This window comes from Hypomesus nipponensis, chromosome 14 (assembly GCF_054491055.1).
Source record: "Hypomesus nipponensis isolate SF chromosome 14, ASM5449105v1, whole genome shotgun sequence".
NCBI classification, from domain to species: Eukaryota; Metazoa; Chordata; class Actinopteri; order Osmeriformes; family Osmeridae; genus Hypomesus; species Hypomesus nipponensis.
In genome coordinates, this window is record NC_140374.1 from 1796994 (window position 1) to 1810185 (window position 13192).

The following is a 13192-nucleotide window of genomic DNA, read 5'->3' on the forward strand; positions in this document are numbered from 1 at the left end:
AACACAGCGCCTCCTTTTAATAACTAGGATCGAATGTCGCATCAAGTTTCATAGGATACACATGAATGAAGAGGAGCAGAAAAAACATCACAAAACTAGAAGATAATGAGGCTTGGGTTACGCATGCAGTATCGCAAATTACGAGTCCACTACTAGTTATGAAACTACTGAGAATGTAAATGTGGTATGATGGCTGTACTAAGGATCTTATTTCTACAATTACGTGGGGTAACTTGGTACATATCTTGATATCACTTAAGTAACAAGTTTTGGTAGTTTTAGTTCATTCAGTTTCATTAAACTAAAACGACAAAGTCATTACATTACACACAATAATTTGATGCACTACTGTTTCGAAAACGACTTTATTTTCTCAGTTCATTTTTCCATGTGAACGGTCGTCACGGGTCAAGACTAGTTTCTGGCCTACAGATTTTTGATTTTCAGGCACATTCCTAAAACATTGTTTAAGCACAAATATTCACGTTTAAGATTGTTCCACACAGCTGATTAAAGTGTACCATCTACATAAAACATATAATTTGTTTATATAATGAACGTTTTTCTAGAGTTTTATTTACTTTACAATATATTTTCTGTATCTTTAGAAATCTACAGGTCAGAAGCTTTAACTTGGGGGGGGTATTCCAGAAAGCAGGTTGTGCAACATAACCGGGTAAGCTAACCCACCAGCTGATTCACAATGTTGCAGCAACCTACTGGCAATGTTGCTACAACGCTGGATGTCAGCTGGGGAGTTAACTTACCCTGGGTATGTCACATGACCTGCTTTCTGGAATACCCCCCTGTACTTCGTTTTCCTATATTTCTTGAAGTAACAATATCCTAAAATACTGAAAGTTTATTATTTGGTAACCACAAGAGCAAACAAACCAAACAGTTATTCAGCCAAGTCAGCTCGCGAAGGAACCCTGTTTAAAAAGAACTAGAGAACGTTCTAGTTCGTCTCATTCAAGTATATCTTGTGCATGACAGCAAACAAAACAAGTTTCTTTTACAAGACAAAAAACAAGAGTTATCCCATTATTGCACCATTACATGGCACAAATTAAATGAAAGCTCTAGTCAATACTATTAATAATATACAGTCCAATACTTACAAATATGCACAAACATCAACCAGGACTGTCTGCACACAGCATCCTATATACAATACAGTACATATCATATTAGACTCAACTCAAAGTTACCGTAAAAACAAACCCGCTCTGGAGAAACAATACTGAAGAGTACCTCTCCGTTCGTACACATCGGTAACAAAGATGTTCAAAATATGGCTTTTAAAAATATAAAAAAAAACACATCTACTCCTGAGTGTGTAAGTGCAACGTGCAATCATGTTTGTCTCCATCTTTGAAACGGTGTGAAAATAAATAGGATTTAAAAAACAACAATTAAAATGACATGAAAGCTGGCGTAGCATTAGTGGAGTGGCTTCAGCCCTAGTGTTGTTCTCTTGAGTGTAAACAGGCGGTGAGGGGGCCCCAGCAGCTGAGGTGAGGGGGCCCCAGCAGCTGTGATGAGGGGGCCCCAGCAACTGTGATGAGGGGGCCCCAGCAGCTGAGGTGAGGGGGCCCCAGCAGCTGTGATGAGGGGGCTCCAGCACATCTCAGATCATGTAGTTCCTCTTCAGCACTTCCAGGTACTGCTGTGTAGCCCTGCTGACGGGGTCCAGCTCCACCCCCAGGCTCCTGGAGGAGCCGGAGGCCGAGCCAACAGGCGACACCCGGGCTGGACTCCCCTCCAGCCCCGCTGGGGAGACACAGGGAGACGTCACCCATGTGATCCCATACAGGGGAAATCCACATGATTCAACTGTGTACGACTCGAAAATGAGAATTTCAGAGACAAACATTACCATGGTCCAATTCCTTTGATATATTTTTCTCCAGTTCTTTCTGCATCTAGAGTACAAGGAGAAAATACAAGTATGAGATTCAGGAGGTCCACCTTCAGCCTGATCCTTTGACATGGACACATGTTTAAAACCAAACTGCATGTTTTGATAGTGACAGGTTCATTGTGGCAGGAGAGAACTGGCCAGTTAGCCCATGACACTGGGCTGAATGCACACGGTGGCAGGACCAGCTGGTTGATAAGGCAGGCAGCAACAGCAACCAAACACTGGTGGGAAACTGCAAGCCAGCTCAGCTGTGAGCAGCCAACCAGGTGATCCCTGATGGTGACTGAGAGGTGACAGCAGGCCAGGACACCATCCAACTTGAACTGGGCCGCTATTTTAAACACATTCTTAACACGTCATGCTACAGTGGTGTTTCCTAAGATCGGAGTATGGTACACTGAAAGCAAATTACTACATAAAGAATGTGTGAAATGGTTAAGGAGTGTATTTTTCATCTAGTGTCTCCACAAACTATGAGCTATAATACACACATGACTGAGATCTCAAATTGTTGAGTTGCACAAAAAAAAGCCAATTTCAAACTGCTTCTGAACCCCTCAGACAGTTGTCACAGCTTGAGAAAATGCTTCAAATCAAGAGAACTTGAGAAGGATACACAACAAAACTATCTATTCCCATCTTTCATGGATGATTTGAGGTTGATGTCTGTGACAACGGCACTGCAGGACACTACTGTATTGTAGTGCTGTCCTACAATAGTCTGTCCCAATGCTTTTAGAACTAGCTCTGCTGCCACTCTGCAATGACTATAACCCAGTGAGGAGTTTAGTATGAAGGGGTGGACCAGAGGAGGTTAGGGGTGGACCAGAGGAGGGTTAGGGGTGGACCAGAGGAGGTTAGGGGTGGACCAGAGGAGGTTAGGGGTGGACCAGAGGAGGGTTAGGGGTGGACCAGAGGAGGGTTAGGGGTGGACCAGAGGAGGGTTACAGGGTTAGGGGTGGACCAGAGGAGGGTTAGGGGTGGACCAGAGGAGGGTTAGGGGTGGACCAGAGGAGGGTTAGGGGTGGACCAGAGGAGGGTTAGGGGTGGACCAGAGGAGGGTTAGGGGTGGACCAGAGGAGGGTTAGGGGTGGACCAGAGGAGGGTTACAGGGTTAGGGGTGGACCAGAGGAGGTTAGGGGTGGACCAGAGGAGGGTTAGGGGTGGACCAGAGGAGGGTTAGGGGTGGACCAGAGGAGGGTTACAGGGTTAGGGGTGGACCAGAGGAGGTTAGGGGTGGACCAGAGGAGGTTAGGGGTGGACCAGAGGAGGGTTAGGGGTGGACCAGAGGAGGGTTAGGGGTGGACCAGAGGAGGGTTAGGGGTGGACCAGAGGAGGGTTAGGGGTGGACCAGAGGAGGTTAGGGGTGGACCAGAGGAGGGTTGCAGGGTTAGGGGTGGACCAGAGGAGGTTAGGGGTGGACCAGAGGAGGGTTAGGGGTGGACCAGAGGAGGGTTAGGGGTGGACCAGAGGAGGGTTAGGGGTGGACCAGAGGAGGGTTAGGGGTGGACCAGAGGAGGGTTGCGTGACAGGACAGTGAGACGAGAGCATGGACAGCTACACACCACTACACACCTGGTCACGAGTCTGGCTGTAGAGAAGACAGGTGAGAGACAGACTTTTGAGCTAGAAGCTGGAGAAGTGAGAAACAAGATGTTAGGAACAATGTCCCACTACAAGACACAAGAGGAGGACAGGTGCAGGAGAGAAGAGATGACACGTATGGAAGTGTCATGTTTCAAAGTCTAGTTAGTAGGAAGAGTGAGAGGGCAGTCGAGAGGGAGCGATGACAGCAGTTTGGTCGTTTCATTTATATAAAGGGAAACCAAACAAACGGGAGGTGTTGCCATCATATAAGCTTGTCACTATCTCAGGAGGCTTGCTGATGCAAAACACACATTCATACAAAAACTACAAACAATGATGGAACCATGGAGACAAAACATTTTTTGATAAAAAATCTTGAAACCCCTGATTGTCTCACGAACCCTCCAAAGTCACCATGACCTGAGCCTGTGCACAGCAGCTGGCACTGGGTGACCCTCAGCGCTCACCTTCGACAGGTAGGCCTCCACCCTGCTGCTGTCCCCCAGGGGGCTGAGGAGGGGGCCCCCCAGGCCCAGGCTCCTGTTGAGGGGCCCCAGACCGGCCCCATAGGCCCCCACAGAGCCCAGGGAGCCCACGTCCAGCAAGGGCCCCCCCAGGCTGCCGTTGACCATGCTGTTGGCGATGAGAGACTTGCTGCGTTGGCGCTCGCTAAGCAGCTTGGTGTTGGCTTCTGCCAGGCGCTCATTCGACCTGGGGGGGGGGAGGGAGGGGGAGGGGCATAGACAAGGATGACATGTCATTATGAGGGGGGTTGCCTTAAAATGGAAAAAATCACAACTCCACTGCAAAGCTTCGAAATCATCCCCTTACCTGGTGAGAAGTCTATGGAGCGACGGGGAGACATAAATCATTGTCAATCGGGTGCCCCTTTGAGTTTAACTTTACAGTACAAAACCACACCCCCTCCCTCCCCCCCCAGGTGCCTCAGAAGCCCCCCCCCTCCCCTCCCCCCCAGGTGCCTCAGAAGCCCCTCCCCCCCCTCACCTCTCCAGGTGCCTCAGAAGCCCCCCCCCCTCCCCTCCCCCCCAGGTGCCTCAGAAGCCCCTCCCCCCCCCTCACCTCTCCAGGTGCCTCAGAAGCCCCCCCCCTCCCCCCCAGGTGCCTCAGAAGCCCCCCCCTTGCCTCTCCAGGTGCCTCAGAAGCCCCCCCCCTCCCCTCCCCCCCAGGTGCCTCAGAAGCCCCCCCCCTCCCCCCCAGGTGCCTCAGAAGCCCCCCCGTTGCCTCTCCAGGTGCCTCAGAAGCCCACCCCCCTCCCCTCCCCCCCAGGTGCCTCAGAAGCCCCTCCCCCCCCTCACCTCTCCAGGTGCCTCAGAAGCCCCCCCCCCTCCCCCCCAGGTGCCTCAGAAGCCCCCCCCTTGCCTCTCCAGGTTCCTCAGAAGCCCCCCCCCTCACCTCCCCCCAGGTTCCTCAGAAGCCCCCCCCCCCCCCCCAGGTGCCTCAGAAGCCCCCCCCCCCCCCCAGGTGCCTCAGAAGCCCCCCCCTCACCTCTCCAGGTGCCTCAGAAGCCCCCCCCTCACCTCTCCAGGTGCCTCAGAAGCCCCCCCCTCACCTCTCCAGCTTGGCCGCCAGGGCCTTGCGTGTGCTCAGCTCCTGGCTGTAGAGCTCCCGGTAGCGCTCCAGCTCTGCGCGGGTGCAGTCCCTCTGGCTCAGGCTGTCCTGCTGGGTGGAGCGGGCTCTGCCCAGGTCCCCCTCCAGCTCCCGGATCCGCTGCTCCAGCTGCGAGCGCAGGCTGGCCTCGTTGGCTGCCTTCATCTGCTCCAGAGCCTCCTGGGAGGCTGCCTGGGTCTGGGGGACGGGCATGGATACGTCAGGCGCCGTCCAGAGCTTAGGCTGTCCTACTGTGCGGTCAAGTCAGCACTGGGTCTAGTGGATGGACACGGATACCTCACACTATCCAGAACTTAGGCCGAGTCATCAGTTAAACTGATATTACCATCTGTGATCTTTGACTTAGTCTGGGTATTGGTATGTTTGATTTCGACATAATATGTTATATAAAACATACATATAAAACCATATTCATATAGGGCTGTTATGTTTCATGCCCAGGGCCGCGCCCCCACCTGTAGGAAGAGGTTGACCTCCTCCAGTTTCTGCCGGACCTCCTGGCGCGCTCTCTCCTCGGCGTCGCGGCGATACGCGTCTGCCTGGCTCTGGTCCATGGCCCCGGCCTCCGCGTGGCGGCGCAGCGAGGCCAGCTCCTCCTCCAGCTGACGCTTGCTCCTCTCCAGCCTCTCGTGGCTGCGGCCCAGCCCCCTCGTGGAGGCCAGCTGCTCCTTCAGATCCCCGTTCACCCGCTCCAGCTGGCTGCAGCGCGACGCCTCCTTCTCCAGCCTGCCCTGGAGCTCATCCACCTGGGGTGGAGACGGGGAGAGGAGGCCTTAATAACGCGCTAACGCAATCTCACCTTAACGCGACAAAAAAATGTTTTTTGCCGTTAACGCAGGTTTCTTTTTGACCCTGGGAATCACCTGTCGTCACATGAGTTCACCTACGGACGGTAGCTGAATGATGGAGAGAGGGCTTTTAGATGGGAAGTTCTATTTCAAGAAATTGTGAGACGGCTCGGTTGACAAAACTAAGGCTGTGTGTACTGATTGTCAGGCTGAGTTTAGTTATCACCGGAGTACTTCCTGCCTAAACTATCACATGCAAGCAAAGCACACAGCTAGCAGCAGCGTTAGCGGTAGCAGCGTTCACTCCGGTAATATATGGCAGACAACACTTGCAAAAGAAGAGAGCAGATGACTGGGTTCAACAAAATACAAACGGTCTTGTTCAATATTAAGGTCAATCTGTGGTTGCTTAAGTATCTGAAGTATGTTTGAGTGAGATCTTAATATTATGGAACAGGATATCGTAGTAGGCTATGAGACAACATGTCTTAAATGTTTTTTTATTTTCCAGAAACCTAATTTTGTGGATGTTTATTATTGCTACAGCCGTATAGTTTGTGAGTGAATAAAACTCCTTCACAATTTAAATTGTGTTCCATCTGAAGTTGTTATATGGAAATTATCATCCAGTTAGGCCTATATGAGGTTTTTAAGTACACCCTGTTGATGTTTTTATTTGTTATCATTTATTGGGTTACATTTTTTACAGATTCAATAGTTTGTAAATTGTGATTAATCACAATTAATCATATGAAATAATGCGATTAAATATTTGAATCGCTTGACAGCCCTAATTTTTATACATTAAAAAAATCGATATATTTTTTATTTTGCTTCTTGTAATGGACTGAACATAGCACATATTGACAAAACAGTCATCACGGTCATGAATATAATGTAGTTCAATACAGAGTATATGAAATAAAAAAGAAACATCCAAAAGAAAACATTGATTGGGTTTACAGCATTAGGAGTCAGTCATGGCCCTTTATGTACAACAGCAGAGGGTCCCAGATCTTATTATAGTAATTCAATTTATCATTGTTGTGATATCTGATCTTTTCAAGGCTAAGTGGCTCCCTGTTTCGCTGAGCCACATCTCATTTTTATAAATTGTATTTATCAGAACGTAAAAATATTTTGATGTTCCTCTGTTCTCTTGTGACAATAAAACAAACGAATTTATTTTTAAACTGTATTTTGATATTATTTTAGTGAGGACTAATAAATAACTAATCTTAGGAAAATCTGTTTGTTTTGTTATACGTTTCTGGATACAAATATAATTTTTAAATTCCGATATTCTGATATCGGGATTTTAGATATCCAAATATTCATATCGGTATCGACCTTAATATATCCTTTATCAGCCCGGCTCTAATGAAAACACACCAGAGCTCGGGTGTTTACTCAGGGAATTCCCTCTCTGCTTTCCTAACATTCCTCATCCTTGCTTCCAAGGGCAGCCAGGAGCAGCGGTCAGACACTTGTCGCATGCTCACTCATGTCCTGGTCAGGACATTGCATCTGTTATGAAAGTTGTTATTTTTAATATTAAGGTTCTTTATGGAGGAAAGGCATGTGAGCTAGTGGAGAACACAGAGAGGCCTGGGAGCACCGAACAGCGGCCCAAGCGGGAATCAAACCCAGGACCGGCATGAGGCACCTTACCACGACAGCAGCGAGGGCTTTGAGGGGGACCAGGAGGGCGTACCTTGTCCTTCATGCGGCCCACGGCTGCCTCTGATTGGCTGTGTCTCCCTGGCTCCCCCCGGGGGCTGGTGAGAGGAGAACCTAGCTCCGCCCCCTCCTGCTCCCTCAGCCTCTTCTTGGCGGTTTTCACCAGGGTCCTCAACCTGCAACACGTCACCAACACGTCACCAACACAGACTCATGCTGGAAAGAGACACACTATGCCTACATTTCTTGCAATGCAAAGTAGACTGGCTGCATAGGAAAATATGCAGTTTTATCATTACAAAGTTTGCAGACTAACTCATATTTTAACAGAATGTTCAAGGTTCAAGAGTACTTGAAATACAACCTTAGGGACTCAACATGGTACGTCTAAAGTTGGAAAAAATCATCTCAAATAATCCACGTAACAGAAAACCCTAAAGTATACAAATACCATGCACAGACATTCAGAAAGACAAACCGAGACAAAACACACAGAACTGACATCAAAACCACAGAGGGACACGGGGTTGCTGAAGCCGGAGAGAGAGCATCTACTGGGTTCCAGTGTTCTGCAGGTTCTAGAGTGTTCTGGAGGTTCTAGAGTGTCTGCCGCAGGTGAGGAGGAGGTAAGGTGTCACCTGTACATTTCTTTCTGTAGCTCTGTGTTTCTCTTCATCTCCTGGTCCAGCCTGGTGTCCACTGACTTCTTCTGGTCGGCAATCTTCCTCACCTTCTTCTTCTCCATGTCCATCTACAGAACACGGTCAAGGCAGAGACGCATCACACATCTCCTCCAACTTCCATTTGGACAAGAGTTAACGCTTTTAGTGCAAGACAGGCACATTTCAAATGGGATTGAAAATATGATGGAAAATGTATTGCCGATATTATTCATTGTGACAGAGGGAAAAGCTAATCGCACGTCGTTAAGACGTCACAAAAACCTCTCCCAGTCTGTTGGCACACTGGGTACTAATCAGGCGTTCCCCAGACCAGCTGTCAGGGTGGCTGTCATGGTCACCTGACTGCTGAGCTCCCCCTTCTCCTTCTCCAGCTCGGCCAGCCTCAGGCCCAGCTTGGAGCGGCTCTTCAGCTCCTCCTCCCAGAGCGCGTGGGAGTCCTGGGCGGAATGAGACAGCACGCTCTGCTTCTGCACCTGGAACACGCCACAGACAGGGTTTCACACGCAAGTTCATCTTGTTAAATTATTATAAATAATTCCCGGTTGGCTGAGGTAACTGGACAAGGTGAGGCAACCAACCTCATGGTTGAGCTGATCCTCCAGACTCATTTTGCTGCCCTGCAGGTGGGTCACCAGATCCTCCAAACGATTCCTGACCTGGGGGAGGGGAATGTTAAGAACGGGAATTTAGTTCTGATCAGGATCACCCCAGGAAGACGGAGAAACCACATGGTCCTGCAGCAGCCTCTCCACCCTGGTCCTGGGGACCCCCTGACCTGCTGGTCCCAGATGTTTCCCTCCTCCAACACAGCTGGTTCAGATGAACGGCTCGTTATCAGGCTTCTGCAGAACTTGATAACAGCCCGTTCATTTGACTCAACTGGGCTGGAAGAGGGAAACCTCTCAAACATACAGGACAGTGGGCCCTGAGGAGCAGGGTTGAACAGCCCTGCTCTAGAGCATGCAGGGCAGGGGGTGCAGAGGAGCAGCGGATTAAGATGCTGATCTATAGGATGGAACATGCACCATGCGACTCTAACATCTCCAAAAGGGAGTCCTAGATACCAAGGTTAGATTTCAAAAGGGAGAAAGAGATTCAAACAACGCAGACTTGGAGTAGGAACCAATCATCAAGAAGGAACCATCACCAAGAAGGAACCAAAGGATTTCAAAGACACTCAATAATAAAGTTCAAAATCTATTGTCTTTGGATTCCTGGTGTACAAGTGTTTTTGGTGTAGGAATGTCCACAAAGATAAAACAGAAAAGACGATTCTATAGAAGAGAGTCACCCCAAGAAACATCCAACATCCACTATCTGAAATACCAACCCCTCCTCCTTGGGAGTCAGACGGCTGTGAAGAGATCAAACATATTTAAAACAGACCTACAAGTCAGAGATGAACGACATTTTAAACACGTGTGAAGGTTCTGGAACCCCTCGGGGCTCCGGGTGGAACACTCACCCCGGTAGCCTCCTGGGCAGCTTTCTGCAGGGCTTCTATCCTGTTGGTCTGCTGTTTGGCTGTGGCCTCCAGCCTGGCGTTCTCAATCTCCAGCCTGCAGCCGGAGCACAACACCAGTGTCAACTGACCTTCACTGAAACAGCGAAAGCCCTTCTTCCAACACCTGGTTCTTATGAACAGGTCGTTATGAAGCTTAGCAGAAGCCTGATAACGACCATTCATTTGAATCAGGTGTTTTGGAAAAAAGACCCGTCTAAAGAGACTCAGGACAGAGGAGCCTAAGGAGCCTAAGGACTCGGGTTGTGGGAGCCAGCGCTCCGAGGAGGGCGCTTGTTCAGCTCACCTCTGCACGGCCTCCTCCAACTGGCGGATGGTTGTGTCTGATCGCGCCGAGGCAGACATGGCCTCCTGGAGCTTGTGAGCGGAGGTGTTGAGGTCTCGCTCCCTCTCATCCACACTGCTCTTCAGACCGTTGATCTGCCTCTCTGCCTGAACGTACTGGTCCTCACTCTCCTCCAGCTACACACACACACACATTTGTATTGAGTATTTGTACATACCTTGTGAGAATCTACCATTGACTTCCATCCAAAATTGTGACTTCTATAACCCCTAGCCCTTAACCCCTAACCCTACACCTATGTAGGGCTGCAACTAACAATTATTTTATAATCGATTGATCTGTTGATTCTTGTTTTGATTAATCGCAAAAAATCTTAAGAAGGTGCACAAACAGGCACACAATTAAAAAAAGTTATTAATATTAGAGTGTATTTAATGCTATTTTCAGAGATGAGCAATTTATTTGAGTTTTGTTAAAAACTTTATTGAAAATTGAAAGGTTGTGGAAGTAGGCCAGCCTTTATTAGAATAATCTGGTGTATATTTGAGAATTTTGACACAATTTTGAAAAAAGTTTAGATTTCCGAGGATTAAGCTATTTTCAAAGATTAGTGATTTTCTATCAATTTATTTTAAACTTCATTGAAAAAGTAAAGGCTGTGGAAGTATACCAGACATTGTTAACATACTCTGGTGTCTGTTTGAGGTTTAATATTCATAAAAATATTATATAAGTCTACATTTTTCAAAATGGTATGGGTAGTTTTCACCCGCTTCCTAACGTGACGCTGCAAAGTAGCGTCTTCCGAATGTCGAATATGAAACTTCACCTCGGTCAATTAACACACTGTTTCGATGTATTTAGTGTGAAATGCTCCCACACCTTGGATGACTTGGGTCGTACTGATTTCTCTGCCTCCGCCATGTGTTTCAGAACAACGTTACTCAACAACGTCTCTCCGATGGCCTTTCCTCTACCTCCGCTCTGCAATCAACTAAACTTTTTTTTTTTTATACTCAATCATCCGCGACTTATTGAGTGGCGTAATAGTCGCGCGACACAACAAATCGATAATGAAATTCTTTGCCGACCCTTTTAATAATCAATTTTAATCGATTAGTTGTTGAAACCCTACACCTATCCTTCAACCTGGTCCTGTCTCTACGCACACACACAAACACCAACTATCAGCTTTGAGCTCAAACCAAGTTCAATCACAGGTCTGGATCAACCAGCAGCCTGGATCATTCTACTAATAAACAACGTTGATCTAGCTAATCTGAACAGGCTAAGCAGCTTGATCCCTCGTGGTTCCCCAGCGTGGTAGCGGTGCAGTGAGGCCCTCCTACCACAGGAGGGCAGCGTACCTTAGCCTTGAGCCTGTCCATGTCCTTGAGCAGTCGTGTCTTCTCGTCCTCCAGGTCATTCCGGTAGCGCGTGTTCACCTCGAGGGTGGCCTCGCTCATCGACAGCTTCTTCAGGGAGTCTGCTAGCTCCTGCTGCAGCTGCCTCACTCCAGCCTGCCGCCGCGGGGGGAAACCAAAAGCAGGGGTTTGAAAACGTCTGTTCTGTTGAAGTTTCCGAGTCAGAGCTTGATCTCCCACAGTCTGACACGGAGGAAGGAAATGCCGCTGCGGGGGGAGGGGGTGGGGGAGGATGTAATCCTCTTACACTGTCCCAGCCTTACCTCTCTGCCGTTCCTCTCCTCCTCCAGCTTGTACACCTGCTCTCGGAGGTCCGCCGCTTTGCCCGCCAGCTCCTTGCTCCTCTCCTCCGCCAGCTGGACGCGCTCCTCGCAGTCCGAGCGCAGCTGGGCCAGCATGTCGCTGAAGCGCTCCTGGGCGTCCGTCACGGCGCGCTCCTTGGCCGCCCCCTTGTTGTGGGCCTCCTCCAACTGCTGCCTCAGCAGCATGGCCTCGCTCTGCACCTGGGCCAGCCTCTCCTGGGTGGCCTCCTGGCGCGCCCCGGAGCGTCCGGCCTGCTCCCTCTCCGCCTGCACGGCCGCCTCCAGCTCGCGGAGGCGCCCGCAGGCCTGCTCCTTCTCCCTGCTCAGGGCCTCCAGCAGCAGGCTCTTCTCGGTGAGCGACAGCGTGACGCGGTGCAGCTCGTTCTCCAGGCTGTTGGCCCTGCCCTCGGCCCTGGCCAGGTTCTGGGACAGGCCGCTGACCGCTTCGCGCTGGCTGGCCGCCTCGTCCTGCCTCTTGTCCTGGGAGCGCAGCCTCTCGTCCCTCTCCCTCTGCAGGGCCTTCTCCGCCTCGGCGCGGCCCGCCTGGCAGCGCTCCGCCTCCTGCAGGGCCCCGGCCAGCCTGGTGCGGGCAGACTCGGCCTGTGCCTCCAGCTGCTCGCGCGCCTGCCGCTCCTGCTCCAGGCGGGACGCCGCCACGGCCAGCTCGGCCTTCAGGGAGCTGAGCTGGCCGCTGTACTGGTACACCGTCTGGGCCAGGGCCTCCTCGTTGAGCTTGAGGTCGCGCCGGGCGTCTTCCAGGCGCTCGCGGAGGGCCTGGCTCTCCTCCAGCAGCCGGGCCTCCTCCTGCAGGCTATGGGAGCGCCTGCGCTCCAGCTCCGCCCTCAGGCCCCCCAGCTCCTCCTGCAGGGTGGACAGCTGCTGGAGGAGCTCTCTCTCCCGGTCGCTGGCCTCCGTCAGCTGGGACAGAGCCTGGATCGGTGGAAGTCAGAGAGCTTTATTTGTCACACGCACCAAATAGCACAGCGTGAGCTGAAAAAAACAAACATTTAAAATGGATATACACGGCAGCGCGGCATCACGCCCGACACAATCTAAAAACCAGAGGAGCTGTGACCTCGTTGCTCCTGCTGACGTTCCTGCGGTTCTCCTCCTCCACTTCCTGCTGCCTGCGGAGGTGTGTGCTGAGCAGGCTCTCCTGCAGGGCGCGGGCGCTGCGCTCCTGGGCCAGCAGGCGCTGCATCTCGCTGCGGTCCTCCTCCAGCTAGGGGGCGACATTTAAAACACCGCTCACCTCGGAATCTCAACAGGAGAAGGACGGCCCGAATCGAGCGGCAATCAAAAGGAACACTGGCAGCAACACAACATAAACAGATGCATGAAAGGGATGTGGGGTGGTCGACGGGTGT

The 13192-nt window shown here is 50.6% G+C and overlaps 1 protein-coding gene across 12 annotated transcripts in view; it reads right to left on the minus strand.

The window, feature by feature from the left end:
- Positions 1 to 349: 349 nt before the first annotated feature.
- The window catches only part of LOC146258129 (alanine and arginine rich domain containing protein), a 31109-nt gene continuing 18266 nt past the window's right edge, over positions 350 to 13192 (minus strand). For 9 of the 12 annotated variants that reach the window (XM_084671770.1, XM_084671772.1, XM_084671771.1 and 6 more), the window contains 14 exons: positions 12901 to 13047; positions 11787 to 12755; positions 11467 to 11619; positions 10100 to 10275; positions 9757 to 9850; positions 8870 to 8947; positions 8630 to 8764; positions 8247 to 8359; positions 7643 to 7784; positions 5596 to 5886; positions 5082 to 5317; positions 3979 to 4222; positions 1880 to 1925; positions 350 to 1773 (listed from right to left, as the gene is read on the minus strand). In XM_084671770.1, coding sequence (XP_084527896.1) covers positions 1631 to 1773; positions 1880 to 1925; positions 3979 to 4222; positions 5082 to 5317; positions 5596 to 5886; positions 7643 to 7784; positions 8247 to 8359; positions 8630 to 8764; positions 8870 to 8947; positions 9757 to 9850; positions 10100 to 10275; positions 11467 to 11619; positions 11787 to 12755; positions 12901 to 13047 — 2967 coding nt within the window. In that variant the 3' untranslated portion in view covers positions 350 to 1630. The other 3 variants (XM_084671777.1, XR_014729687.1, XM_084671776.1) reach the window with 3 other exon arrangements.